Source organism: Ascaphus truei, chromosome 3 (assembly GCF_040206685.1).
Source record: "Ascaphus truei isolate aAscTru1 chromosome 3, aAscTru1.hap1, whole genome shotgun sequence".
Classification (NCBI taxonomy): Eukaryota; Metazoa; Chordata; class Amphibia; order Anura; family Ascaphidae; genus Ascaphus; species Ascaphus truei.
In genome coordinates, this window is record NC_134485.1 from 343,158,137 (window position 1) to 343,185,299 (window position 27,163).

General features: G+C 46.4%; 1 protein-coding gene across 4 annotated transcripts in view; it reads left to right on the forward strand.

The window, feature by feature from the left end:
* PPP1R1A (protein phosphatase 1 regulatory inhibitor subunit 1A) overlaps nucleotides 1-27,163 on the forward strand; it is a 138,955-nt gene that overhangs the window by 61,853 nt on the left and 49,939 nt on the right. For 2 of the 4 annotated variants that reach the window (XM_075591711.1, XM_075591713.1), the window contains exons 2-3: nucleotides 10,733-10,793; nucleotides 20,823-20,860. In XM_075591711.1, the coding sequence (XP_075447826.1) occupies nucleotides 10,733-10,793; nucleotides 20,823-20,860 (99 nt within the window). Of the gene's footprint in view, nucleotides 1-10,732; nucleotides 10,794-17,395; nucleotides 17,434-20,822; nucleotides 20,861-27,163 lie in introns of all 4 variants that reach the window. The other 2 variants (XM_075591710.1, XM_075591712.1) reach the window with 1 other exon arrangement.

A 27,163-nucleotide genomic window follows, 5' to 3' on the forward strand; every position in this document is an offset into this window, starting at 1 on the left:
ATGTGAATCATGAGACTAGTTTGGAGCCGTTCCTGTGGACGCTATCAATGTAGGGCACTGTCCCTAACTATAAAACAATAAAGGGGATCCTTAACCTATATCCTAGACTCATCTACATTATAACCTATGTAGCCGGGATCCCCTTGTTCACCCTTGGTATGGGGGAAGGGAGGGGGGAGGCTCCGCGTCATGCAAGACGTCATGTTCTATTGGCATCCGTAAGATTTGACCTAGCCAGAGGTTGCGCTTGCGCAGACTGGTTTTTGCCAAAGCCCGCGATGGAGGAGAGTTCTAATTGGAGGGAGGTAGCGAGATATTTGTCCCAATAGCACCCGCGAGACCCCGTGTTAGGATTGAACCAATGGGTTGGTTTCTGGAGGATAAAAGGGTGGTGGTTGCGCGCACGTTGTTGGAGAGCTGGGAGGAGAGGAGACGGAGCTTCGGTGCGGGGGAGGTTTACCGCCCCTGCGTAGGCCGCATTGCCCCAGCCCAGTTAGCCCCTGAGTCACCGTAGAGACAAGCCGAGCTAGGGACCGCCATAGCGAGGTTCCTGATTCCCCGTTAGTATCATACGATCGGTGCTGGACTGTATTAAGTGGCGCAAGGTCTGGGCTCAGATCCTGTTAAGCTACCCCGAGTGTCCGGGTGGGATCGCCCCGGATACCCACAAAGGTGTGCGGACAACATCTACTTCGGACGGAGCCTTTGTGAAGATTGTAGCGGTACTTGGTACCGGAGTACCCGGCAGGTATTTCTGCAAGTGCACCAATGGTACTCTCCATTCCATTCGGGACAGAGTGGCTGCGCAGTCACACTCTTATATAAACATACACCTGACTCCCTGTAGGAGGGGAGGACTTGTTCCTTGGGGATTGGACACGGGGTGGGATCACCCGGTGGGGGGATACGGGAGTGTTGGCGTCCACCGTGACGCGAGTAGAGTGTCTCCGTTAGGGAGGACAGTTGATCTGTGCATGCATACGAATATTCTTGCAAGTAAAGTCTATTGGTTAAGTTATTCTGCTGTGTGTTGCTATTTATTGTGTATACGTCCTGCGAAGACCCACTCCCCCTTTGGTGGGAGCTGTCGCAGGTGGAGGCGCTGCACCCCTTATACCCAGTTTGCGAGTACCCCAGGCTCTCCGTGGCAGAGACTTAGGCCCTGTGAGCCTACAGGTTATACAGCATATCGTAGCGGCCTGCATTCTATAGGAAGCAGGGCTACACCTATCTCTGTGGGGGCCCACACAATTTAACCCCTTAAGGCCATATTAATCCCAAAGGGGGGTTACATCTACTTTCATGTATGAAGCGCTTATTCCTATTATGTTATATGTGTAACTGCTGGAAAGGGCCATGTACATGGAGGGCGCTATATAAAGAAAGATATACATACATCAAATTATTATTATTAGTATTGTTACGTATTCTAATCCATCACTAGATACACAATCAGCACTGTTCAAAATGGCTTAAACAAAGGCATACAAGATCAATAGAAAGGAAAGTGCTGCAGACATAAATCAGGAATCTTTCCGCCCGCCTCCATACAATATTTCAACTCACTAGTATTTCAGCACTGACAGGGTATTAACTACATCTGCTCATTTCATTAATATGCCTTTTTGCAATTGCACAATTTCCCATAGTGATTTTGAGTTGAACAGAATGCATGGTTTGCCTTGCATCTATTACCAGCTTTACAAGATACGAAGCAAGCCTTTATGTTAACTAGTTCATAAACTTTCCCTTTATGTACTAGGCTTTTAAATGCAGTCCTAAAGCACTAAAGTATTGTACTGTATATTGGCGTCACGGCAAAGTTAAAGCACTAAGCTACAGAACACCTTCGCCGCCTTTGTAAGGTTGTTTCATAATATGTTTAATAGTTTGGGAAATGTAAGCCAGAAACAGCAATACCAGGTATTGTAGCAAGGAATACTGTATACACTTATCTTGTTATAGACTATGTAACAGGGCTTAAAAACAATTAAGGGAATGTTTCAGCGATTAATTCCAACGTTGCCGTGATTACAGGTGAGTTAGAAAGAAGGTTTCAGAAAACAATCAATGGTGAGCAGTTTTATTAGTTCCCCCCCCCCCCCTTCTTTTGTGGCAGTGCCATCCAAAAAAATCTGATAGGGAATAAACCTGAAAATTGTCACAACAAAAATAACTAAAGTGTCTGACTGCGCATGTGCAGAATTGTATTCTGCGCATGTGCAGCAGCATTACACACACACACAAACACCTCCTCCCCCCCCCCCCTCCCTCCCTCCGGAGCACAGTACCGGCCGGCGCTGGCAATTACCTGACCTCTGGTCGGGCTCCAGGTGCCCCGGGGCAAGCAGCTCCGCACATGGGTACCGGGCCCCAGCTTTCCCCTCTGCAGCAGGCCTCTCTCCGCTGCTGTTGCGGGCGAAGTTCGGAGGCTTGAAGGCAGGGTACAGAAGGTGCGTGCACGATGTGTAGGGGTGGTGGAATTGATGTCAGATGCAGGGGGGGTGTGATTGATGTGAGATGCAGGGGGGGAGCGTGATGTGAGATGCAGGGGGGAGAATGATGTGAGATGCAGGGGGGGAGAGGGTGATGTGAGGTGCATGGGGGAGAGGGTGATTTGAGGTGCATGGGGGGGAGGGTTATGTGAGGTGCAGGGGGGGTGTGAGGTGTGATGTGGAGGGGGAATATTATGTGTGTGGGTGAGGGGGAAAGATGGGGGTGTGAGAGATAGAAGGGGAGTCTCGAAAAGGTCGCCAACACTAGGGGTGGGGGGGGGGGAGGGGGAGAAAAGCAGTCTACGGCCCTGTCTGGTATGACCACATATACACACACACAGACACACACACACACACACACATTCAGTGTATACATATACACACACGCACATATACATAGACATAGACATAGACATACACACACACACACATACACACATATGCATATACACACACACACACACATATATATATATATATATATATATATATATATATATATATATATATATATATATATATATACACACACACACACATATATATATATATATATATATATATATATATATATACATATATATACATATATATATACAGTGGTTGACAAATCACCAAAAAATCTACTCGCCACACAAAAAAATCTACTCGCCACCTAGTACCAAACGTGTGCTGCTTGGGCCAATATTTACTCGCCCGGGGGTTAAATCCACTCGCCCGGGGCGAGCAAATGTATAGGTTTGTCGAACACTGTATATATATATATATATATATATATATATATATATATATATATATATATATATATATGTATATATATATCAGGTGTTCCCCCACCCCTCTGGGAGATTTCACCTGTACTCTCGTTGTGCAGTACCTGTGAGGCTTACAGGATACTGAGTGTCCGCCGATGGTAGTGGGGAAGACAGGACAGGCTTTCAGGGTTCCTTTCAGTTCTTATGGTTGTGCAGCGCCTCCATCTCTAGCAGGCCCCAGCAGAACTGGGTGCAGTCGCTGCAGGAAAACCCTCTTGCACTCCCCCTGATAAACTGCACTCTCAGCCAGGAGTATAAAACAAAGGATGGCTCTTTATTCTTCTTACAGCATACCAACATGTACACACTGTTCTTTCTCTGGTCCCTGGAATCAACCCAAGGAGCTTGATGCCCAAAAGGTCTATCCTCCGCTCCCTTACTCCCTGTTGGAGTAAGGGGTAGAATCCCACTCTCCTGCGGGAGGGGAAGGAAGGTGAACCAGTGCCCTTGCTTCACACTTCCAACTCTCAGCACAGAACAGAACTCCACTGAAATCAACTTACTAGAATTTGGCTCTGCAGCCCCTTTTGTACCCAGGGGGAAGGTCCTAGGTCTGAGCCCTGATAGGACAGAACACAGACCCTAGGCCCACCCCACCTGTCACTCAAGATAGCTGCTTACTGCAGGGGAAAACTCGGATTAACTCTAACACTGTCTGCACTGATACCAGAGTTTGTGTTAAGCAGGGCAGATTACTAGCTATGAGGATACATGCTACATATACACACATACACACCCTTAAATATAAGAGGTATGTGCCACACACGCACCTTCACAATCAAACTTCAATGTATTTTATCAACCAACTGTACTTTCATGTTTATGATATTTATGGCATGAAACACTTTTGAGGGTGTCAAAACACACACAAGTTTCACGTATAACGCATGTGCTTGGCACACACCTCCTTTTTTTTCTTCTTTTTTTTTTTGCATTGCTGCTCCTTCAAAATAGAAAGTTGCTTGATTTCACAATAGGAGTTTGGCTTCATTACTGAGCTGTACTATGCAGGGCTGCCACATTCTACTGAAGGCAAACCCAGAGAATTAAAAAAAATATATAGCGTTTACCTTCAGTGGCGTCTCCCGGCATCCTCCTGACATCTCCCCCAGCAACTCCCATCAAAATGACTGTGTGGCGTCAAATGGTGCCGCATTGCCATGACAACAGGAGGCTATGTGACTTGCAGTGTCAAGTTGTCATGATAACGGGACAGCTTATGGCACCTAGGCATCACGTGCAGTCATGTTGTCATGGCAACGCGGCACCTCGTAACGTCCCGTAGTGTCTCGTTGCCATGGCAACGGGCATCACATGATGCTGTTACATCTTGTAGAATTTCCGTTGGCAACGTGGAACCATTTGATGCGGCACAGCTGGGAGGATGCCGAGGTTGCCTGGAGACGCCGCACGCTGCCGCCCGCCAAGGGTTTCTGCCACCCGGAGGGGTACTAGGTAAACCCGTAGCCCGAACATACGTGGTCAAAACCGGGTGAAAACCGCTATGGTGGCAACACTGGTGCTCAGCCATTAGAAAATGTGCAGCGCTGGAAGATACGTTTATGTGTCTTCCAGGATTGGAAAATGTCTTATGGCAGAGCACCGCTTAGTAAATATGGCCCTAAGGCCAGGAGTCCTCAAACCCCATCAAAGAGTTAATATTGCACCCGTTTTGACTGCAAGGTTATGCTCGAAGTCATTAACACTGCAGTAAAAAAAATTACTGGGTGCGAAAATTGAGATAGCTATGTGGCAATTCACTCCACCAATTTAATTATCGCTAGTGTTGCAGTTAGGGAGAGAATCTCGTTTACTTCTACCATAGGGCTATGTAATAAGAGTTATTACAAACCCTATGGCAGAAAATACATTTATTTATTTGATGCTTTTGCTACTATTATAGCATTGACACCAAAGGGGTTAATACTTTCCTTAAACTACATTACCTACACCCTTTCTACATAAAAGGCTGGTAAGGCCTTAGTAGTCTCTAAGGCAAACAAGGGGTTAACCCCAATCAGGGACACCAACACAAAGGGTCAGCTGTACTGTGCCTCCCTGCTGGTGACCCTACTATATAGGACCCTTGTATCCACCGCCCCACGCTCAGCCCTGTGCCCTTCTTCCACAAGTCTCCCAAGTCCTTTGCAGGCCTATCCACGGGTCGCAGGTAAGTCCATGTGCCGCGTTCCTCCTACTGGGAAACTAGGACTCCCCCTCTCCTGCAGCCCTCGCTGCCCCAGACCCATACATTCTTCTACCACCTCTCCTCCTTCCTCTCTCCCTCCTGTGTCCCCCCCTCACCTCCCCAATGCGCCAGGGGGTGGGACCCTGCACCTTAAATTTTTCCTCACGCCAAAGATTTTTGTTCGCAGCTTGGACCCACACCACCCTAAGCTTAACCACCCTGCCCATGGCACCTAGTGCAAAGTATACCACCACCACGCAAAAGCCCTATTTCATGAATGTGAATCCATGTAGTGGATTGTTAGTGTAACCCTCCATGCCCAGCTTATTGGGAGATTACATGTTATACTGTGTTTGACTACTCATCAATGGTTACCTTGACTCAGGGTGCTAGATTCAGGCGGCCAGGCGATGAGGCAGCAAGGATGGAAGATAATGGGTGGCAGGAACTTTTGTAGTACAACAGTCTTTTATTCATGTCTCGGGCACAGGGACTGCTCACACGCACAGAACAACGTTGTACTGTTTTGTATGGTTATTCATAAATACTGTGCTTCCATGGGTGTATCATCTTAGTTGCTTAACTGGTATGGGACCCAGACCCCCTTTTGTTGCTTCAGAATAATCATCTGTATTACCACAGTTAGGCTAAGTCCATAGTGAATTTAGCCGTGCGGAGGCGCACTGAGGCTAGGGAAAGCACCCGCTTTCCCTGGCCTTAGTTCGTGCGCCGTCGGGGGGGCGTGACAGGGGGCAAGCCAGTGATGTCACGGAGCTGGTTCGCCCTCATTGGGCGAACAGCTCATGTGACTGGCCTTACGCTCCCGTTAGCGCCGAAACTAAAATGTTCTTGTTGGCTACGCTTCCGCACGCCTGTGGAAGCATGCACGAGCCCCTGCTAAAGCCGCTCTCATTGCGGCTGCAGGGGCTCACTGCCGAGCGTGAGCACGGGTCAGCGCGGGTCAGCACCTAAGTGGCCTTACACTAGGCCCATTATGAGTCCCTGACTGGTCCTTTGCAATTTGACAATGGTACCAACCTTGGTCTGTTTGGGAAACTTCCAGTTCCATACTGACATAGTCGAGTATTACTGCGGATCCATGGTTAGAGCTGATCCGCCGACACCCGGCAGCCCTCTTTTCTGAGGCCCTCTGTGACGTGTTGTTTTCCTATCTCTGGGACCTGCTGGACTCCATTAGCCTTCTTCTGAGACCCTAACTTAAAAGGCACTGCCCCTATCCACAACATAGTAAATAAAGGGAGGCCTGGTCTGTTCTACTAGTTTATGAGTCTATCTCCATTTCCTCTCCTCAAGGCTGCTCTCCTTATGTCCTGCAGGAACCTACCATTCTCGAATCTTCTCTCTAACATAAATACTCTTCCATGATGTTAGAATCCCCATAGTAACACAGTGTGGGGCCCTACATATGCTAACTGGCTAGTAACCCTTTAGGAGGGGGGTTATATTTGAATCTGTAGAATGGATTTGCATTGTCATGAAAAAAAAGTGAATCTGCCTTTTTGTCACGGATCCACGGATGAAAGCAACTTCATGGTGGATTCGAATTCTGTCAAAAATGTCGTCCATCTCTAGTGGTGATTACTAAATGTAATATGACTCTGTAATACTGTAAGAATTTTGCTACTGTACATGATGATCTATGTAATCGCTCTGAAGTATTCGTACTTGTGTCATTGAATCGTAAAATAGGTGGAAGGGGCTGATGAGATGCATAAGGTGTCTATGCATAGCTGATGTATATGCAAATTAGATATGTTGTCTATACATGAATAATGTATATGCTAATTAGATATGACGTCTATACATGGTGATGTATATGCTAATTAGGTTTGATGTCAATTATCCCAATAAAGTGCAAAAAAAGAAAAGAGAGCAGGTTTTTGTATGAGTGTATTTATTGCACTGTATCCTGTTAGTATCTTTCTGCACCTGATAATGAAGTGGGTAAGCCCCCGAAACGTTGTGCAATCATCTTTGATGTCTATCTGCAAATAAAGAAACTATGAAGTGAATATACCGGCTAAGAGCATTCTGTGTGCGACGGAGGTAATTAACTTTGATCTTATTTAGGATAAATAAGATTGTCAGCTCTTCGGGGCAGGGACACCCTTTCCTATTGTTACTTTCATGTCTGAAGCTCTTATTCCCACTGTGTTTTCTTATTACGGATGCAGACGCCGGTATTAGACCACTTGCCTTTGCAAATCTGTGGCCATCTCACAGTAACACTGAGAGATTTCTGCAGCCAGACTAATGGCCCATCGGATTAACACAGCGGGGTCCCTGCATTTGAATGGGACACATGCTGTGTGAATCCTACCGGCTGCGAGTCCTATTCAAACGCAGGGACCCCCGTGCACTAAGCCATTTCAGCCTGCTCTGGACCATCTCAGGAGTTACTGCGAGATAGCCACAGATTTTCCCAGGCAAGTGGTCTAAGGCCAAGCTCATACACTCCGCTTGCTTGCGAGAGTGCGAGCTCTTGCTGCAGTAGCACACACGATCTGTGCTCATAGTGTAGGAGACTGTTGGGGGGCATGGCAGGGGTGTGGCTGACGCATCACGAAGCTGGTAAGTCCTCATTGGCTGAACAAGCTCAAGTTACACTGACGTCTTGCGACAACGCTTGAAAAGACTATTTTTTTTGTCTCTTCAAATCGCTGTCGCACCAGCATGCACCGTCGTGCGCGCACACGGAGCGGCCTCATAGGCATTACTCAATTTGAGGTTGGCGCGAGAGCGCAATCGCAGGCTGTATCATCTCAGTCTAATACTCCATCTGTATGTCACTTCTTTTACTGCGATGACTCTCTATGTCCCTGGATGGCGCTATATAAATAATGATATACATACATACATAAATACATAAATAAAGTACAGCAAGTTGTGCTCTGGGAGAGCTCTCAATATCTGCAGAAGTCACACCTATTTGGCATTGTTTGCACATGGGGATTGCTAATTGCATGCACTGTCATGCGGTGCTCACAACAGTGTGAAAATAATAGAAATAGAATTAGTAAATTATGCTTAAACAAAACAAACAAAATGTCAAATATTTTGCATTGCCTGACTCAAATATAATGAAAACAGCAGTCAGCCCGTTTTCATTAGGAGACAACTACATTTTAATAAAAAATCTATTGTCAGTAGCTTCCCATGCAGCTTTCAGACAGGAGCAGCACTGTCCAGAGAAGCATTTTTCTGCTTGCCGGATTTTTTATTTAAAGAATGTGACTAATCATGACATGAGCTCTGGCACTGAGATATAATTTAATTCAAGTGACATTACAGCAGTGAATTATTTAGCAGATGAGACTTCCCATTTGTACGAGGGTAATTCTGTCTTTTAAAAGTTCAAAATGACTTTTAATTATAGCCAGGTTTATTTTGACATGTAATTATGATATTTCGGTGCTTAATGATTGCCTATTTCCTAGGTACCATCACTTTTTTTAAGAGCCAGTAAATAAAGCCCAAAGTGTGATACCCAAATGCTAACAACAGCTGGCGCGATGTTGGTAATGCTGAAAAGTAAGGCAGATAGGCCCAGATTGACTAAATGGTGCTAAGCTTTAGCACGCCTTAACTACCATTCATTTGAATTGAGAATTGAGACTTGCTAAAGGTTCGTACCCTTGGTCAATCTGTGCAAATAGACCCTTATTCAATAAGTTCCAGAGTACAGTAAACTCAATTCCTGGGTGTCCCAGGGTTTTAATACAGATTAATAATGAGTAGGAATCTAAAAACTAATCCCCTAGGCAACATGATTTAGGATTTGACTACAGCTCAAAAGCCCAATACATTTTATTTGTATAGTTGGGCTTCTGGCCATTACAATGCTTCTAATAAAGAGATAGGCTTGCGTAAGGAATGGGGTTATTTAAAGGGCAGCGTATGGCTATGTGATCTGCTACATGTTGTGTAGTCCATAAATATGATCCAACCCATGGGAGATTAGTTGCATGCAACATACTAAGACTATCAATTTCTCATGTGCTGAGTAGTATTCTCCAAAATCCTCCAGCAGTCAACTGAGAAATAGTGCCTGAGTCTCTTATCTGCTGTAATTGTTAGGCACATTGTTAAAGTGGCAGGTTATTTTGGTTCTGTTAAGATGTACCTTCTCCCTTCAGAAGAGTGCACCATTATAGCATCTTTTATTAATGTTGCTCTCGCTGTGAGGTTTCTATATTGTGAAAGACAAGCCAGTGGAGACATACTGTAGGGCCATATTTATATATTTTTAATTGTCAATATTTGCCAACATGTACCAAGCATTAAACAACTCTTTCTTTGCAGACATCACAGGAGTATATATTTTTCACGAAAACATTTGCAAATGTGCAAAAAATCATAAGAATGTTTGCAAAAATATTGGCAAATCTCGACTACAGAATGCCAAGTTGAAAAGTAGCCATTGAAATGAATGGGATGTAAGGTGCCTTACGGCCGAGCTAAATGTTTACTTACTAAACATTGCCACAAAGGTGTATCTGGGGATGGGGTCGGGTTATTCATATGACTTACAATGGCATATGAAGATAACAGGACAACGTAGCTCAGGTTTTCCTGAGAGATTTGTTGAACACAGATGGGAATTGTAGAGAGCTTGTGGGGCATGGAGATGGGCAAGGACAGAGAGTCAGAAACAGGGAGAGAATTAAGGCCCATATGTATCAAAGCAAAAGGGATGCAATTCTAAGGCAAAACACTGCACTGAAATCAACAGGATTTGTCTTTGACACATCTGAATCTGAAGCAATGTTTTTGCTAGAGAATAGCACCATGTTTGCCTTGTTTTATCATCCCCCTAGAGATCACAGTTGTCCCATATATCTCTGTCCTGCCACAGGGGCCTGCAGAGCATCTATAAATTAATTCCTTTGTAGCTAAAGAAAACTGCAAAGTACAACACTATCATTTCCCTGCCAGAGGGACCTATACTGGATGACTCCAATTGGCCTGTTCATGCTAAAGGACAAACACAGAGCCTTGCTTCATTGTCCCCTTCGCAGCTACAGGGATCGGTTATACGTTTAGTCTATTAAAATATGTTCACTATTAACTTTCAACTGTCTTTGATCAAAATAGTAATACCCACTGAGGAGGGTCAGGTGGGATATCTTTGGTATTCGGAATGTAGTATATGCTAGTCTTTGACCCCCACATCATACAATATTTACTTTTTTCCTTGCTTGCTTTTTCTATAGATACGCAGGCGCAGACCAACTCCAGCTACACTCGTCCTGAGCGGTGACCAATCATCTCCAGGTAATATACAGTACTTCAGACCACACTGTACCTGTTCTGTGAATAGCAAGAGGGTTGTACAGTCCTGCGTGCATTTTATGTACTCTGTTTGATTGTTTGTGTCAATGTCAAAGTAAAATGCCTGCTTTAACTCGGACAGTTATTGTAAGGGGCCTGCTTTAACTCGGACAGTTATTTTTTAGTTTGATGCATAGATAATGTAATTTTAGATCTTAGTTCTGTTTGTAATTGTCTTTGCAAATCAGCAATTTAATCCGTCTCCGTCAGAAACTATGACTTTTCCAGCTGGAAATTGCAACACATTTTACTTACAGCTGCCCTTAAATTCCATGCTTACTGGAAGAAAGCATATCAATACATTAGCAAGGATATAACAAAGCCAGAGGGTCACTCCAGAGGGGGAGAGTAGGCAGAGAGGAAGCACCCAGTAACATGCACTCGCAAATCTGTAAGTGGAGACAAATTGGTAATGGCTAAGGACTAAGTGAGGGTGAATAATTGGTGATTATAATACAGCTACACACAGGTAATGTAAAACGATAAATGTCCCAAATGCAAGGTATAGTGAAACCAGAGTTTCAAGGAACTCACCCATGAGAAAGCCGTCCACGTCCACACAAAACGTATATCGGGTAGTCCGCTGATGTCATCCCATCAACGTCTTCAGTCCTAACAGGGACAACATCCATAATGTCGCTCCGTATGAGCTCCTGCACACAGATGCACAGCCAATGTGCCTCCAAGGGTTCGTAGATCCTTGTTCAGTATTGGGATTCAGTCTTTCAAGGCATCAGGGCAAACTGCTAGGGCATACCCCTCCCCTATTGTCCAACCACTGTTTATCCCAGGTGTGAGGGTCAGTTTCTACCTACAGCCACAGCGATTGTTAACATAGGCGGTGCTCCAGGTTTACTTATTGCTCCTCTCGCCTGCAGGATGCTACTGCTCTCACCTAGAGACAATTAAGATAATTTTGGACCCGGGTCTTGGTTTACAATATCAGATCCCAACCGGGCCATTTGCCTCTCACCACAAGAATTGTTGAGCCTACTTTACATGGTATCGGCAGCTTTCCATTGCTTACACTCAGTGCATCCCTCCCCTGCTCATACAGCACTGGGAGTTAACCCAGTCATAGTTTATTTGTGGTTTTGCTATTAAGCATTTGCGCTCACTCCTTGAGTGTGCTTTTACATGTCGTAATTGTTGTCCCTGTGTCCCTGAGTCCATAGGACCTCATTAACATTGTTTTAACTTCTCCAATAGCAACTCTGGTTTCACTATACCTTGTGTTTGGAACGTTTAACGTATTACACTACCTGTGTGTAGCTGTATTTTACATCACCTATTATTCACCCTCACTTAGTCCTTATCCATTACCAATTTGTCTTCACTTACAGATTAGCGAGTGCGGGCTTCCTCTCTGCATATTCTGACATTGTTATATCCTTGCTCTTTTTACACTATACCTCTAGTGCACCCTAACTTCTGCTACCTACAGGCTGAGCGAATGTCCCTCTCTTGTCTATATCAATACATTATCTATTTGATTGAAGGTGGAGAGGCTTGTATTTCTGCTGCCCTCAACTTATCAGTTTTAGAAGAATTCAGCATGTTGTTGGAAGTGAGAATGAAGCATTTTGATAAATTCACTGAATTTATTCTGAAACCCATTAATTCCATATTCCTGAAATGCATTACATGTTCCATCTTCTCAATTATTCTGCTTTCTTAGATCGTATGCAATCAGGCATCCAAACTGCTCACTTTGCTAAAACGGTCCTTACAAGAGCAGCAAAAGTTTGAAAGGCTGTTAAATCTCAAGGGCATTAATCCCTTTTATATCTCCTTGTGACATTTATGTTGCTTTTGATATTATCGATTACTATTTTACATTTCTGAGTGTCCTGATATACATGACACAACCTTTTCTGCATTCAGCTCCTTTTCTCGTTGTCTCTTCTCAACACCTCTTTTTCATAGACAAAAATAACTTAATTGGATAAAGGGTTTTAAACAGTTATATACACATATATCTCAGAGGTAGGGATACACACTTGGATATGGTGCCTGGGTGTGTGCATAGAATGTCTGGATAAGACAAACGTTTTGGTCTTCTGTTGGGATCTTTCATGACTTGAGAAAGGTCCCATTGGAGGACTGAAACGTCAATATAGTAATTAAACAATAAAGTTATTTATCCTTAATAAAGTCCTGCTAGTGCCAGCCATGTTATCTATATCTAAATCTGTTGTATATGAAATGTTGTTTAATTGGTTAAATGTAAAGCTGCATTTCCCCCTTCACCCTGGTAAAAGCTGCCTGCTCTATTAAATAGAACTAGTTACACATGCCTCTATCTCTCACCAATGAGCTCATCTGTTTTTCACCCTTTATGTTGTGAGATGCTTGAATAGGAGGAGCACCTACAATATAATCTCCTTTTTCAGCCAATCCCACGTTCCCACCATTGGGGTCTTTAATACATGAGAAAATGAATGCTTTGCATGACCTTCAGTTGCAAAGGAGTTTACTCCATTGCAATGGGTTCTAGGCTCCTTCTGCATGGAAGGTATTAATGAGCAGATTAGAAACCGGCGAGTAAGAGGGTTAATTAAAGCAGCTGTGTGGAGATATAATAGGCAGCCTCGTGTTCAATGAGCAGGGTCACTGAAGCGGTTTCAGTAAAAGCCTGAGGGGGGAAGGAAATCATGTCTTATTCTGCATGACCTGGACAGTGAGGGCACAATGACAACACCCCCCCCCCCACACACACACACACACACCCTACTGTGTTTTTAAGCTCCCCCTACAGACCACTTAGATTGAAAGCTCTTCGGAGCAGGGACTCCTTATCTAATGTATATTTTTATGTATGAAGCACTTATTCTCCTGCTTAAGTCATGTACAGAGTAGGAGGATCCAATGCGCACTCACAGCCACATCACTTTTTCACTTAAGTCATGTACAGTATGTTACTGCTATGAAGAGCCATGGACATGGGTGGTGCTATATAAATAAAGATATACATATTGTACATACAGAGGGCCACCGTCAGCTATCCTGGGGCCCAGGGCTAGAGTTTCCATTCTTTCTGTTAAACACCTCCTCGCTCTCTCACCCCCTCTATTTCCCCCATGTATTTCTCTCCACTCTCTCTCTCTCCCCCTTTATCACCCTCCCCGTTTTTCCCCCTCACAGTCTTTTCCCCTTCTCCCTCTTTTCCACTTCTCTTCCCCCTTTTCTCCGCCTCTCCTTTCCTCTCTCTCCCCTCCTCCCTCCCCTCGCACATTCTCTTCTAAAACTCACCTCCCTATGAGAAGTTACATTCCTCCCCCCCTCCTCTCACAATATCCTTCCCATCTATCACTCAATGCTCCCCCCCTTCCTCTCACTCAATCCTATTCCCTCAATCCACCCCCCTCACACTCAATCCCTTCTGGGCGTCAACTGGAGGAGAGAGGACCGGCGGGGGAGGCAACAGCGGGCGAGAGCTGGGGCTCAGCCAGCAATCAGAGGCCCGGCAGCCGGACGTTGAGCCTAAGACAATTGTCCCAGCTCTCCCCACGCCTGTCGGCAGCCCTATGCATATATACTGTACATACATAACTCCTTGAAATAAGCGTTAATCAAGTGCTAGTGATGCAATTGTGTGGGAGCTGGGAAATATCCCACTTTTTTTATATTAGGGCTATGCTATAGGATTTCTTACAAACCCTATGGCAGAAAATGATTTAACCCCTGTGATGCCCGTGGTTACTAATGTATTGCCCATGAATACCTCCAGGCACCAAAGAGTTTATCATATAATATATGTGGCTTCAGTAACAAAGGGAGAGACACGGATAATAAGCATAGTACAGACTAATGTAGTGTAGTATTTCTTGAGAATACAGCCCCTTATAAATGTTGCTAATGCTAACAACTCACAATGTATCTTGAGTGGTGTGTGTTGTATCATTTAACCTCTGGGGAGTGAGGAACAAGGTTAGAGTTGTATCCTCATGAGCCTCATAGAAAACAAAATAATAACCTCAATGGTATATATATTTTGTCGGTAGTTCGATATCACCAGGTATCAGCGTTAGAGTATAGAGAATGTATTTATTTATAAAATGTTTTACCAGGAAGTAATACATTGAGTGTTACCTCTCGTTTTCAAGTATGTCCTGGGCACAGAATTATGATGAGAAATACATGGTTACAAATACATAGTTACATTAAGTGAACAGGGTTATACAGTACATTATATAGAATACATTGCATGCAGAGTAAGAGATAATATATGTTATAGGTGTATGTACCAGTTACAGACCAGATTAAAATGAGAGACAGCTTTAGTTTTGAAAGTACTTAGACTGGTGGTGGCTGTGAGAGTCTCCAGTAGATTGTTCCAGTTGTGAGATGCATGATAAGAGAAGGAGGAGTGACTGGACACTGTGTTGAGCCTTGGGACCATGAACATTTTGGAGTCAGATCTCAGATAAGTGCTGCATGTGGTAGGGGTGAGGAGCTTGTTCAGATAGACGGGTAGCTTGCCCAGAAAGTATATGAAGGCAAGACAGGAAAGTTGAACTTTGCGCCTAGACTCACGTGATGGCCAATCTAGTTCTTGGAGCATTTCACAGTGATGTGTGTTGTAGTTGCATTGGAGAACAAAACAGCATATTGAATTGTAGAGATATCAAGTTTGCTAAGGTGGGTTTGGGGTGCTGAGCCATATATGTCCCCATAGTCTATAATTGGCATTAGCATCTACTGTGCGATACGCATTCTGACCTGCAGACTTAGGAAGGATTTGTTCCTATAAAGTACACCTAGCCCAAGTCCCATATTTAGGATATGTTGCCACTCTTTGAGTAGAGAGTATGGGAGATGTGTGCGTTTCCTCTGTCTGATTAGAAGAACGTTTGACAGGTATGTGTATTAGAATTCTCTGTGACAGGCAAAAGGTTTGTGTCATTTGCTAATTATTCTATCTGCAGAATTTGTTATTTATGGCTAGATGTCTGCCTCAGGGAAGCAGCCATTCTTCTGAAATGTAATTAAAACAAAGACAATTATAGTTGGCGTGCTGAAGCAACTTCTCTTTGTCTCCTGATATCTACATGGGTGGAGAGCTAAGAAGCATTTGTGTTCTTATACCTGTTAAGAAGGAGTAGTGACCGTTTTCTGCTGAAGGGGCAGTGAGAGCTGTGTCCCTCATATCTTTTTTAAGGAGGGCTGGTAGTATGTATGTGAATGAATGAGCCATATGGGCCCGTGATTCCTGTTGGGGAGGTAGGGTTTATCTTTGCTGGATGGGAGAGAGCTACTGTATGTTTCCCAGGTCTGTCAAGGTGATATTTGTTACTGAGTCCTGATGACTCAGTCGCAGTGATGGGCATAATATACTTGGCATCTTTCTGCTACAGATGGAGCTTTATATTCAGTGAAAAGGGGGATTTCTCTTATAAAGGGATTAGTCTAATCACTGCCTGATATCCTTTAGATAAAGCTCACACCAACTGGCCCAGTGATCTTGTGTTTGTGTGTCTCTGGAACATGTTAGGGAGATGTGTTGGAAAGACTGGCTCCTTTTGTTACAGTAGAGTGCACATTGGGGCTTTTATAAGATGATCGTACAATGGGATATCCTTGTAACAAAGAATATCCCTACTGAGCATACACATTGTATCTTTTAGGCAATAATAAAATGGTTTTTCTTCCTAATAGCAACGTGTATAGAGAATATTCCTAAAAGTTAAATAATCCTGCAAGTTGCCAATTCCTTGGAGCTTTGGGTAAAATTTCTTTTGTGATGGATTGTAATGATTTGCAAATGACAGCCCAACCCTTGCCCCTCCCTCGCCCTCCTCACCTCCTCCCCCCCCCCCCACCCCAGAATATACTGCAACTCAGGATAAAAAGAATACAACTTTTAGGTTTGGAGGTTTTGCACTACTTTGCCAAACTGAGGAAGACTATTTATTAATGAACATGACCTATTGTATATGATGGGCAAGGGGAGTGGGGGGGCGGGGGGGGCTGCCACACCAACAAGGAATGCAAAAAGGTTACTGTAAAAGAATCATTTAATGACTGTGATAGTCAAACGCATCCAACGTTTCTGTGTGAAGCAGTACCTTCTCGTTGGATGCGTTTGACTACCACAGTCATTAAATGATTATTTTACAATAATTATATATTTATCGAATCATTAATAATAGTAATAATATTATTGAAATGAATAATAATATTAATAATAATGAATAATTATAGAATAATTATTCTTTTGAATAATTTAATAATGATTAATTAAATGATTCTTTTACAATAACCTTTTTGTATTGCTTGTTTGTGTGCACGCTCCCTCCCAACCCCCCCCCCCCCCTCCTCCCCTTGCTTATAACGCTTTTTCCTTGACTAGGGTTTTGCCTGTAGCACCTATTCTATTTTGTTTCATTTTCCCCAGTCCCCTTTTCTCCTTGGGGCATCCCAATTTGCCCTGTCCTGATCCCTCTTTTTGCTTGACTTTTGTATATGATCACATTAGCCTTACTGTATATTGGTACATGTCATACTCTTTGTGATATTTAATGTTTTTTTTAAATTATTTTCAGAGATAGATGAGGAAAGGATCCCAAACCCCTCACAGAAGGTACGTTGACTGCATATCAAATCTGCATTACCTTGGAATAAGGAAATTTGTGACAATAACACATATAGGGGATATGAAGCAGGTGTTGGAAAATGGTACAGCTCAACCCCCTTATAACGCTGTGCTTGGGGTCCAAAGAATCCCATCGCGCTATAAGCGGATCGCGTTAGAAATAATGTACAATTGTATGCATTGTACAATAAAGTATTTAAGATACCAATCATCGTGTTGTAAAGTATTCATAAATATGAAAATTGGGAGCCACGCTTGCATCGCGTTATTAGCGGATTCGCGTTGTAACGGATCACGCTATAACGGGGTTGAGCTGTATTAGAATGTTAAGCCCCTTTATGTAAATGTTTCAAGGTGATTCCCTGCCAAACCCTCAAAGGGGAACATTGCATTGTGCAGATGTAGCCACAATTATTGCAACCCATGGCACTCCCACTGGTACATTGGTGCAATAGTGCTGCCTTTATCTCGTGCTGTGGGATTCAAAACAATGGCCGCTTCTCCTGCTGGTGCATTGTGTTTGTCCAGTTGTAGTGCGACATGGGTTGCAGTGATCTTAGCTACATCTGTGTAATGCAATGTTCCATTTTGTGCGGTGCGGTTTTCGTATCAGCTTGCCCGCGCCTCAGATGTATGAAAATTATTTGGGTTTCTTACATCTGATTCCGATCCATAAAACACAGGATGATGCGGCATCTGCTGGCGTGTAGAGGCAGGTTGACATCACTGCTCCCTTGTCAAGTTGGTGTTCTTGCCCCATGATTATCGAGAATAGGAGAGAGGACTGGGTAAGAGAAAGGGACATTACAAGAGAGGAGAAAGGAGAAAGGAGACGTATTAGTCTGTGTCCGAGGCCTCTGCTTGCAGAGCGATAGTTAGATGTCGTAATCCTTATATATTGTGATGCAGAGATATAGGATTTCTAACTAGAGAAGGCATGGGGACATATTTAATAAGCAGTCCTCTGCCATAAGACAACAAAAAAGAAGAAAAAAGAAAGAAAGCAGCGAAACATGTAGGAGGATTGTCAGACCTCCGTTTTTAATATACGAATAATGCTCATTTTTGGATACACTTTTTCACCCACTCTCTTGGCTGTGTGCTATACTTCCCATTGTGCTTATCTTCAGTTCATCACTAGCAGCACGCTTACATAAGGCACAGGCTGGTGGCATTTCTAACATGTGAGTACACTTATAATTGTTCAACTCAAATGGTTCAATAGTGGTCCTGGGACTATCCCAATGAGGTGTTGAGGAGTGGGCTTATACCCCCTTACTCTTTCCCTTCAGGGTTATATTTTGTCTCTTTTAAGGACTCCGTACCATCTGGGAGTTTTTTTCAGAAGAATACTCACCATCTAATTATTATTAGCCCCATACCCTGTGCCTTTGCACATTTTCTAATCTTTAGAATACTTTACAGTGATTCGGTGCTAGAGCGCGTATACCACTAAACTGTCTACACTGCCAAGGAAGCCAAGTGATATAAAAGTGAAAAATGTATTCAATAATAAACCAAAGGAGGTGTAGGGCATCATATGCGTTTCGGACACAAATGTGCTTTATCAAGGAGTATGTGCTGTGTATCAAGGACACATATATATATATATATATATATACAGCTAAACCCCGTTATAACGCGGGTCTCGGGGTCCACCCCGAGACCACCGCGTTACTAACAGGTCGCGGAAAAAAAAATGGCCGCCGCGCTTTAGCGCATATTCATCCCGCGGGACAGGAGATGGGAGCGGGCATGTCCCTCCGCTCCCCGCTTCCCCCTGTCACCGCGGGACAGCCCGCGGGGCAGGAGATGGGAGCGGGGATGTCCCTCCTGTCCCCGCTTCCCCCTGTCACCGCAGGACAGGCCGCGGGGCAGGAGATGGGAGTGGGGATATCCCTCCTGTCCCCGCTTCCCCCTGTCACCGCGTGACAGCCCGCGGGGCAGGAGATGGGAGCGGGGATGTCCCTCCTGTCCCCGCTTCCCCCTGTCACCGCGTGACAGCCCGCGGGGCAGGAGATGGGAGCGGGGATGTCCCTCAGGTCGCCGCTTACCTCAGATCCCGCTGCCTGCATGGAGGTTGTAGCGGGGGTTTCTTCTCCCCACCGCTGTCCCTGGCGCTCCCGCTGCCTGCGCGGGAGGAGGGGGGGGAGCGGGTGGTGGTGCTGGTCGCGGCCTTTCCTCTGCTCCGACCCCACCCCCCGTCTGTGTAGAGTGAGAGAGTGTGTGTGTGTATGTATATATGGGAGAGAAAGTGTGTGTGTGTTTATGGGTGTGTGTATGTGGGTGTGAGTGTGTGTAAGTGTCTGCGAGTGTGTGTAAGTGTCTGAGTGTGTGTGTAAGTGTGTGTAAGTGTGTGTAAGTGTGTGTGAGTGTCTAAGTGTGTCTAAGTGTGTGTAAGTGTCTGTGAGTGTCTGTAAGTGTGTGTGAGTTTGTGTGAGTGTCTGTGATTGTGTGTGAGTGTGTGTGAGTGTGTGTAAGTGTGTGTGAGTGTCTGTGAGTGTAAGTGTGTGTGAGTGTCTGTAAGTGTGTGTGAGTGTGTGTGAGTGTGTGTGAGTGTGTGTGAGTGTCTAAGTGTGTGTAAGTGTGTGTGAGTGTGTGCGAGTGTGCGTGAGTGTGCGTAAGTGTGCGTAAGTGTGCGTAAGTGTGCGTGGGTGTGCGTGAGTGTCTGTGAGTGTCTAAGTGTGTGTAAGTGTGTGTGAGTGTGTGTGAGTGTGTGTGAGTGTGTGTGAGTGTCTGTAAGTGTGTGTGAGTGTGTGTAAGTGTGTGAGTGTGTGTGAGTGTCTGTGAGTGTCTGTGAGTGTGTGTGCGTAAGTGTACAGGCAAAATACATCTGTTAAAGTGCAGTTATCTGTTTATTTCTATATAATAATTGTGTGCAGTGTGTAGTGTGTGTGCAGTGTGTGTGCAATGTGTCAGTGTGTGCAGTGTGAGCAATGAGGAGTGTGTGTGCAGTGTGCAGTGTGTGTGCAGTGTGAGCAATGAGCAGTGTGTGTGCAGTGTGCAGTGTGTGTGCAGTGTGTCCAATGAGCAGTGTGTGTGTGCAGTGTGTGTGCAGTGTGTGTGCAGTGTCAGTGTGTGCAGTGTGAGCAATGAGCAGTGTGTGTGCAGTGTGCAGTGTGCAGTGTGTGTGCAGTGTGAGCAATGAGCAGTGTGTGTGCAGTGTGCAGTGTGTGTGCAGTGTGTGTTTTTAGTGTGTCAGTGTGTGCAGTGTGAGCAATGAGCAGTGTGTGTGCAGTGTGCAGTGTGTGTGCAGTGTGTCAGTGTGTGCAGTGTGAGCAATGAGCAGTGTGTGTGCAGTGTGCAGTGTGTGTGCAGTGTGTCAGTGTGTGCAGTGTGAGCAATGAGCAGTGTGTGTGCAGTGTGTGTGTGTGCAGAGATAGATGAGGAAAGGATCCCAAACCCCTCACAGAAGGTACGTTGACTGCATATCAAATCTGCATTACCTTGGAATAAGGAAATTTGTGACAATAACACATATAGGGGATATGAAGCAGGTGTTGGAAAATGGTACAGCTCAACCCCCTTATAACGCTGTGCTTGGGGTCCAAAGAATCCCATCGCGCTATAAGCGGATCGCGTTAGAAATAATGTACAATTGTATGCATTGTACAATAAAGTATTTAAGATACCAATCATCGTGTTGTAAAGTATTCATAAATATGAAAATTGGGAGCCACGCTTGCATCGCGTTATTAGCGGATTCGCGTTGTAACGGATCACGCTATAACGGGGTTGAGCTGTATTAGAATGTTAAGCCCCTTTATGTAAATGTTTCAAGGTGATTCCCTGCCAAACCCTCAAAGGGGAACATTGCATTGTGCAGATGTAGCCACAATTATTGCAACCCATGGCACTCCCACTGGTACATTGGTGCAATAGTGCTGCCTTTATCTCGTGCTGTGGGATTCAAAACAATGGCCGCTTCTCCTGCTGGTGCATTGTGTTTGTCCAGTTGTAGTGCGACATGGGTTGCAGTGATCTTAGCTACATCTGTGTAATGCAATGTTCCATTTTGTGCGGTGCGGTTTTCGTATCAGCTTGCCCGCGCCTCAGATGTATGAAAATTATTTGGGTTTCTTACATCTGATTCCGATCCATAAAACACAGGATGATGCGGCATCTGCTGGCGTGTAGAGGCAGGTTGACATCACTGCTCCCTTGTCAAGTTGGTGTTCTTGCCCCATGATTATCGAGAATAGGAGAGAGGACTGGGTAAGAGAAAGGGACATTACAAGAGAGGAGAAAGGAGAAAGGAGACGTATTAGTCAGTGTCCGAGGCCTCTGCTTGCAGAGCGATAGTTAGATGTCGTAATCCTTATATATTGTGATGCAGAGATATAGGATTTCTAACTAGAGAAGGCATGGGGACATATTTAATAAGCAGTCCTCTGCCATAAGACAACAAAAAAGAAGAAAAAAGAAAGAAAGCAGCGAAACATGTAGGAGGATTGTCAGACCTCCGTTTTTAATATACGAATAATGCTCATTTTTGGATACACTTTTTCACCCACTCTCTTGGCTGTGTGCTATACTTCCCATTGTGCTTATCTTCAGTTCATCACTAGCAGCACGCTTACATAAGGCACAGGCTGGTGGCATTTCTAACATGTGAGTACACTTATAATTGTTCAACTCAAATGGTTCAATAGTGGTCCTGGGACTATCCCAATGAGGTGTTGAGGAGTGGGCTTATACCCCCTTACTCTTTCCCTTCAGGGTTATATTTTGTCTCTTTTAAGGACTCCGTACCATCTGGGAGTTTTTTTCAGAAGAATACTCACCATCTAATTATTATTAGCCCCATACCCTGTGCCTTTGCACATTTTCTAATCTTTAGAATACTTTACAGTGATTCGGTGCTAGAGCGCGTATACCACTAAACTGTCTACACTGCCAAGGAAGCCAAGTGATATAAAAGTGAAAAATGTATTCAATAATAAACCAAAGGAGGTGTAGGGCATCATATGCGTTTCGGACACAAATGTGCTTTATCAAGGAGTATATGCTGTGTATCAAGGACACATATATATATATATATATATATATATACAGCTAAACCCCGTTATAACGCGGGTCTCGGGGTCCACCCCGAGACCACCGCGTTACTAACAGGTCGCGGAAAAAAAAATGGCCGCCGCGCTTTAGCGCATATTCATCCCGCGGGACAGGAGATGGGAGCGGGCATGTCCCTCCGCTCCCCGCTTCCCCCTGTCACCGCGGGACAGCCCGCGGGGCAGGAGATGGGAGCGGGGATGTCCCTCCTGTCCCCGCTTCCCCCTGTCACCGCAGGACAGGCCGCGGGGCAGGAGATGGGAGTGGGGATATCCCTCCTGTCCCCGCTTCCCCCTGTCACCGCGTGACAGCCCGCGGGGCAGGAGATGGGAGCGGGGATGTCCCTCCTGTCCCCGCTTCCCCCTGTCACCGCGTGACAGCCCGCGGGGCAGGAGATGGGAGCGGGGATGTCCCTCAGGTCGCCGCTTACCTCAGATCCCGCTGCCTGCATGGAGGTTGTAGCGGGGGTTTCTTCTCCCCACCGCTGTCCCTGGCGCTCCCGCTGCCTGCGCGGGAGGAGGGGGGGGAGCGGGTGGTGGTGCTGGTCGCGGCCTTTCCTCTGCTCCGACCCCACCCCCCGTCTGTGTAGAGTGAGAGAGTGTGTGTGTGTATGTATATATGGGAGAGAAAGTGTGTGTGTGTTTATGGGTGTGTGTATGTGGGTGTGAGTGTGTGTAAGTGTCTGTGAGTGTGTGTAAGTGTCTGAGTGTGTGTGTAAGTGTGTGTAAGTGTGTGTGAGTGTCTAAGTGTGTCTAAGTGTGTGTAAGTGTCTGTGAGTGTCTGTAAGTGTGTGTGAGTTTGTGTGAGTGTCTGTGATTGTGTGTGAGTGTGTGTGAGTGTGTGTAAGTGTGTGTGAGTGTCTGTGGGTGTAAGTGTGTGTGAGTGTCTGTAAGTGTGTGTGAGTGTGTGTGAGTGTGTGTGAGTGTGTGTGAGTGTCTAAGTGTGTGTAAGTGTGTGTGAGTATGTGCGAGTGTGCGTGAGTGTGCGTAAGTGTGCGTAAGTGTGCGTAAGTGTGCGTAAGTGTGCGTGGGTGTGCGTGAGTGTCTGTGAGTGTCTAAGTGTGTGTAAGTGTGTGTGAGTGTGTGTGAGTGTGTGTGAGTGTGTGTGAGTGTCTGTAAGTGTGTGTGAGTGTGTGTAAGTGTGTGTGAGTGTCTGTGAGTGTGTAAGTGTGTGTAAGTGTGTGTGAGTGTGTGTGAGTGTCTGTGAGTGTCTGTGAGTGTGTGTGCGTAAGTGTACAGGCAAAATACATCTGTTAAAGTGCAGTTATCTGTTTATTTCTATATAATAATTGTGTGCAGTGTGTAGTGTGTGTGCAGTGTGTGTGCAATGTGTCAGTGTGTGCAGTGTGAGCAATGAGGAGTGTGTGTGCAGTGTGCAGTGTGTGTGCAGTGTGAGCAATGAGCAGTGTGTGTGCAGTGTGCAGTGTGTGTGCAGTGTGTCCAATGAGCAGTGTGTGTGTGCAGTGTGCAGTGTGTGTGCAGTGTGTGTGCAGTGTCAGTGTGTGCAGTGTGAGCAATGAGCAGTGTGTGTGCAGTGTGCAGTGTGCAGTGTGTGTGCAGTGTGAGCAATGAGCAGTGTGTGTGCAGTGTGCAGTGTGTGTGCAGTGTGTGTTTTTAGTGTGTCAGCGTGTGCAGTGTGAGCAATGAGCAGTGTGTGTGCAGTGTGCAGTGTGTGTGCAGTGTGTCAGTGTGTGCAGTGTGAGCAATGAGCAGTGTGTGTGCAGTGTGCAGTGTGTGTGCAGTGTGTCAGTGTGTGCAGTGTGAGCAATGAGCAGTGTGTGTGCAGTGTGTGTGCAGTGTCCGTGTGTGCAGTGTGCAGTGTGTGTGCAGTGTGTGTGCAGTGTGTGTGCAGTGTGTCAGTGTGTGCAGTGTGAGCAATGAGCAGTGTGTGTGCAGTGTGCAGTGTGCAGTGTGTGTGCAGTGTGTCAGTGTGAGCAATGAGCAGTGTGTGTGCAGTGTGCAGTGTGTGTGCAGTGTGGCAGTGTGAGCAATGAGCAGTGTGTGTGCAGTGAGTGTGTGCAGTGTGTGCAGTGTGCAAAAAAAAAAATGTAAAAAAAAAAAAAAATTTAATTTTTTTTTTTTTTTTTTTTTTTTAAAACGGGAGCCACGGGAAAACCGCGTTATAACCGAATCGCGGTATAACGAGGCGCGTTATAACGGGGTTTAGCTGTATATATATATATATATATATATATATATATATATATATATACACACACAAAGAAAACGTAACCTAGTAAGGGGGAACCTACATGTTACCAGGTGTGGTGCAGTACCTGTTAGGCTCACAGGAGGCCTGAGCCTCCGCCAGTGAGAGCCTGGGGTGAATCCTCTGGAACAATCTTGCTTACAGCGCCTCCACCTGTGTAGGATTCTAGGAGTGTAGAATGTACAGTACCCCACACAGGACCCACATATAGTAAACACATACACAGTAGTATAAGTATAACAGTTTACTATATGCAGAATCAAACATAACACAATACACGTCAGCAATAATAACAACTACCTATCTTCTCACAGGGCCTTAACCCTAACACCTTATTCCTCCCCCAACACCATGTACCCAGAGTCCCACTAAGAGACCCAGAACCTATAGGCGGGATCAGCGCCTCATGTACCGGTTTTGTTGGTGCACGTATAATATGATACCTGCCCCAGTGCTCCAGCACCTGGGGCTGCGTGCAACTGGCACCGGTGATATCACATAGAACTGGGTACTATAGAAAGCAACCCCCCTTGCACTGAAGGGGCCTTTCCTGAAACTGCCAAACTAACTGCTGTGGCTGCACTGCAAAGCAACACTGTCTCAGCTAGCTATCCTGCTCAGCTAAGGTGGCAGCATCCCTCTCTTGCTTGTCCATAGCTGCAGCAACTCACTGGTGACTCAGGGCTATCTGGGGCCTGTGGAGGTACTCTGGCTTAATGCATTGGTCACTGACCCCTACACACCTACCTCCTCCCCTGTCTGCCTCCCAGCTCCTACCACACAGCTGAAGGGGCACAGGGTCCTTACCTAAGGGCCTGTCCCTATGAACACCCACCCTCACTAGTGGGGGAATCAGGGCCTCAACTCTAGCCGGGGTACTTCTGGCCTAGGGCAGAAGCTCACAGCTCCCTGGCCCCCTTCCTTCCCCCACTGTCTCCTCAGTCTGACTGACTCATATGCTTCACTGTCTGCTTCGTCACTCAGCACACAACAATGTATCCACATGCAGCATGAGAATCTGTAAACCTTAGTGGCTATCTGCTGCATTATCTGGGTGAAAGGGCAGTCCCCAGAGGCTGCTGGGAGTTGTAGTCCTTTATGGCCCTCTTTCCTATGGGGACCGCGTGGGCTGCTCTCTAATGGCCGCCTACCCTTTCCTATCTGCACCTGCGCTAGACTAATGGTAGGGTGACCAGTCGTACCGGTTTTGCCGGGACAGTCCCGTTTTTTTCTATCCTGTCCCGGTTGCTGGTCCGTCCCAGAAATGTCCCGGATTTTCTCCCTTGCCCCGTTTTTTAGTTTAGTGTCTGCGGCAGTGCGCAAGTCGGCGGCAGTGCGCGGGGGAGGCGGTGCGCGAGTCGGCGGCGGTGAAGTGGAGGATGCGGCAGCCCGAATGCAAGGGGTTGGACTTCTTAGTTGAACATGCCGGGCCGCAGGGGATTGGTGGAGGATGCCGGGGGCAAGGCTTTGAATGCCGGCCATCCGGTGATTGGATAAAAGTAGGAGAACGTGGAGGGGCAGATCTTTTCCTCTCCCCGGCTTTCCCTCCCCTGGCACCCCAGCCCTCCTTCCCTCCCTCCTTCTGGCTCTCCCTCTCATAGTCACTCCGGCTCCCCCTCGGCACCCCGGCACTAGTTTCCGGCTCTCCCTCCCCCCGGCACTCCGGCTCTCCCTCCCTCCTTCCCTCCGGCACCTCGGCACTAGTCTCCGGCTCTCCCTTCCCCCGGCACTCTGGCTCTCCCTCCCTCCGGCACCCCAGCACTCCCTCCACCCTCCCTTCGGAACCCGGTACCCGACTCACTCTCCCCCCCAACACCCCGGCTCGCTTTCCCCCACCCAGAACCTGCTCACAACCGCTCGCGGCACTTCCTGTGCCTGCTGCTAGTGAGCACTGCCTCCGCCGAACCCGCAGCCGCCTGAGGTAGGAGAGATGGGAGCTGCAAGGGGGGCGGGGAGAGATGGGAGCTGCAAGGGGGGGGAGAGATGGGAGCTGCAAGGGGGGGGGAGAGATGGGAGCTGCAAGGGGGGGAGAGATGGGAGCTGCAAGGGGGGGAGAGATGGGAGCTGCAAGGGGGGGGGAGAGATGGGAGCTGCAAGGGGGGGAGACATGGGAGCTGCAAGGGGGGGAGATGGGAGCTGCAAGGGGGGGAGAGATGGGAGCTGCATGGGGGGGAGAGATTGGAGCTGCAAGGGGGGGAGAGATGGGAGCTGCAAGGGGGGGAGAGATGGGAGCTGCAAGGGGGGGGAGAGATGGGAGCTGCAAGGGGGGGAGAGATGGGAAGTGCAAGGGGGGGAGAGATGGGAGCTGCAAGGGGGGGAGAGATGGGAGCTGCAAGGGGGGGGAGAGATGGGAGCTGCATGGGGGTGAGAGAGATGGGAGCTGCAAGGGGGGGAGGGAGATATGGGAGCTGCAAGGTGGGGAGGGAGAGATGGGAGCTGCAAGGGGGGGAGGGAG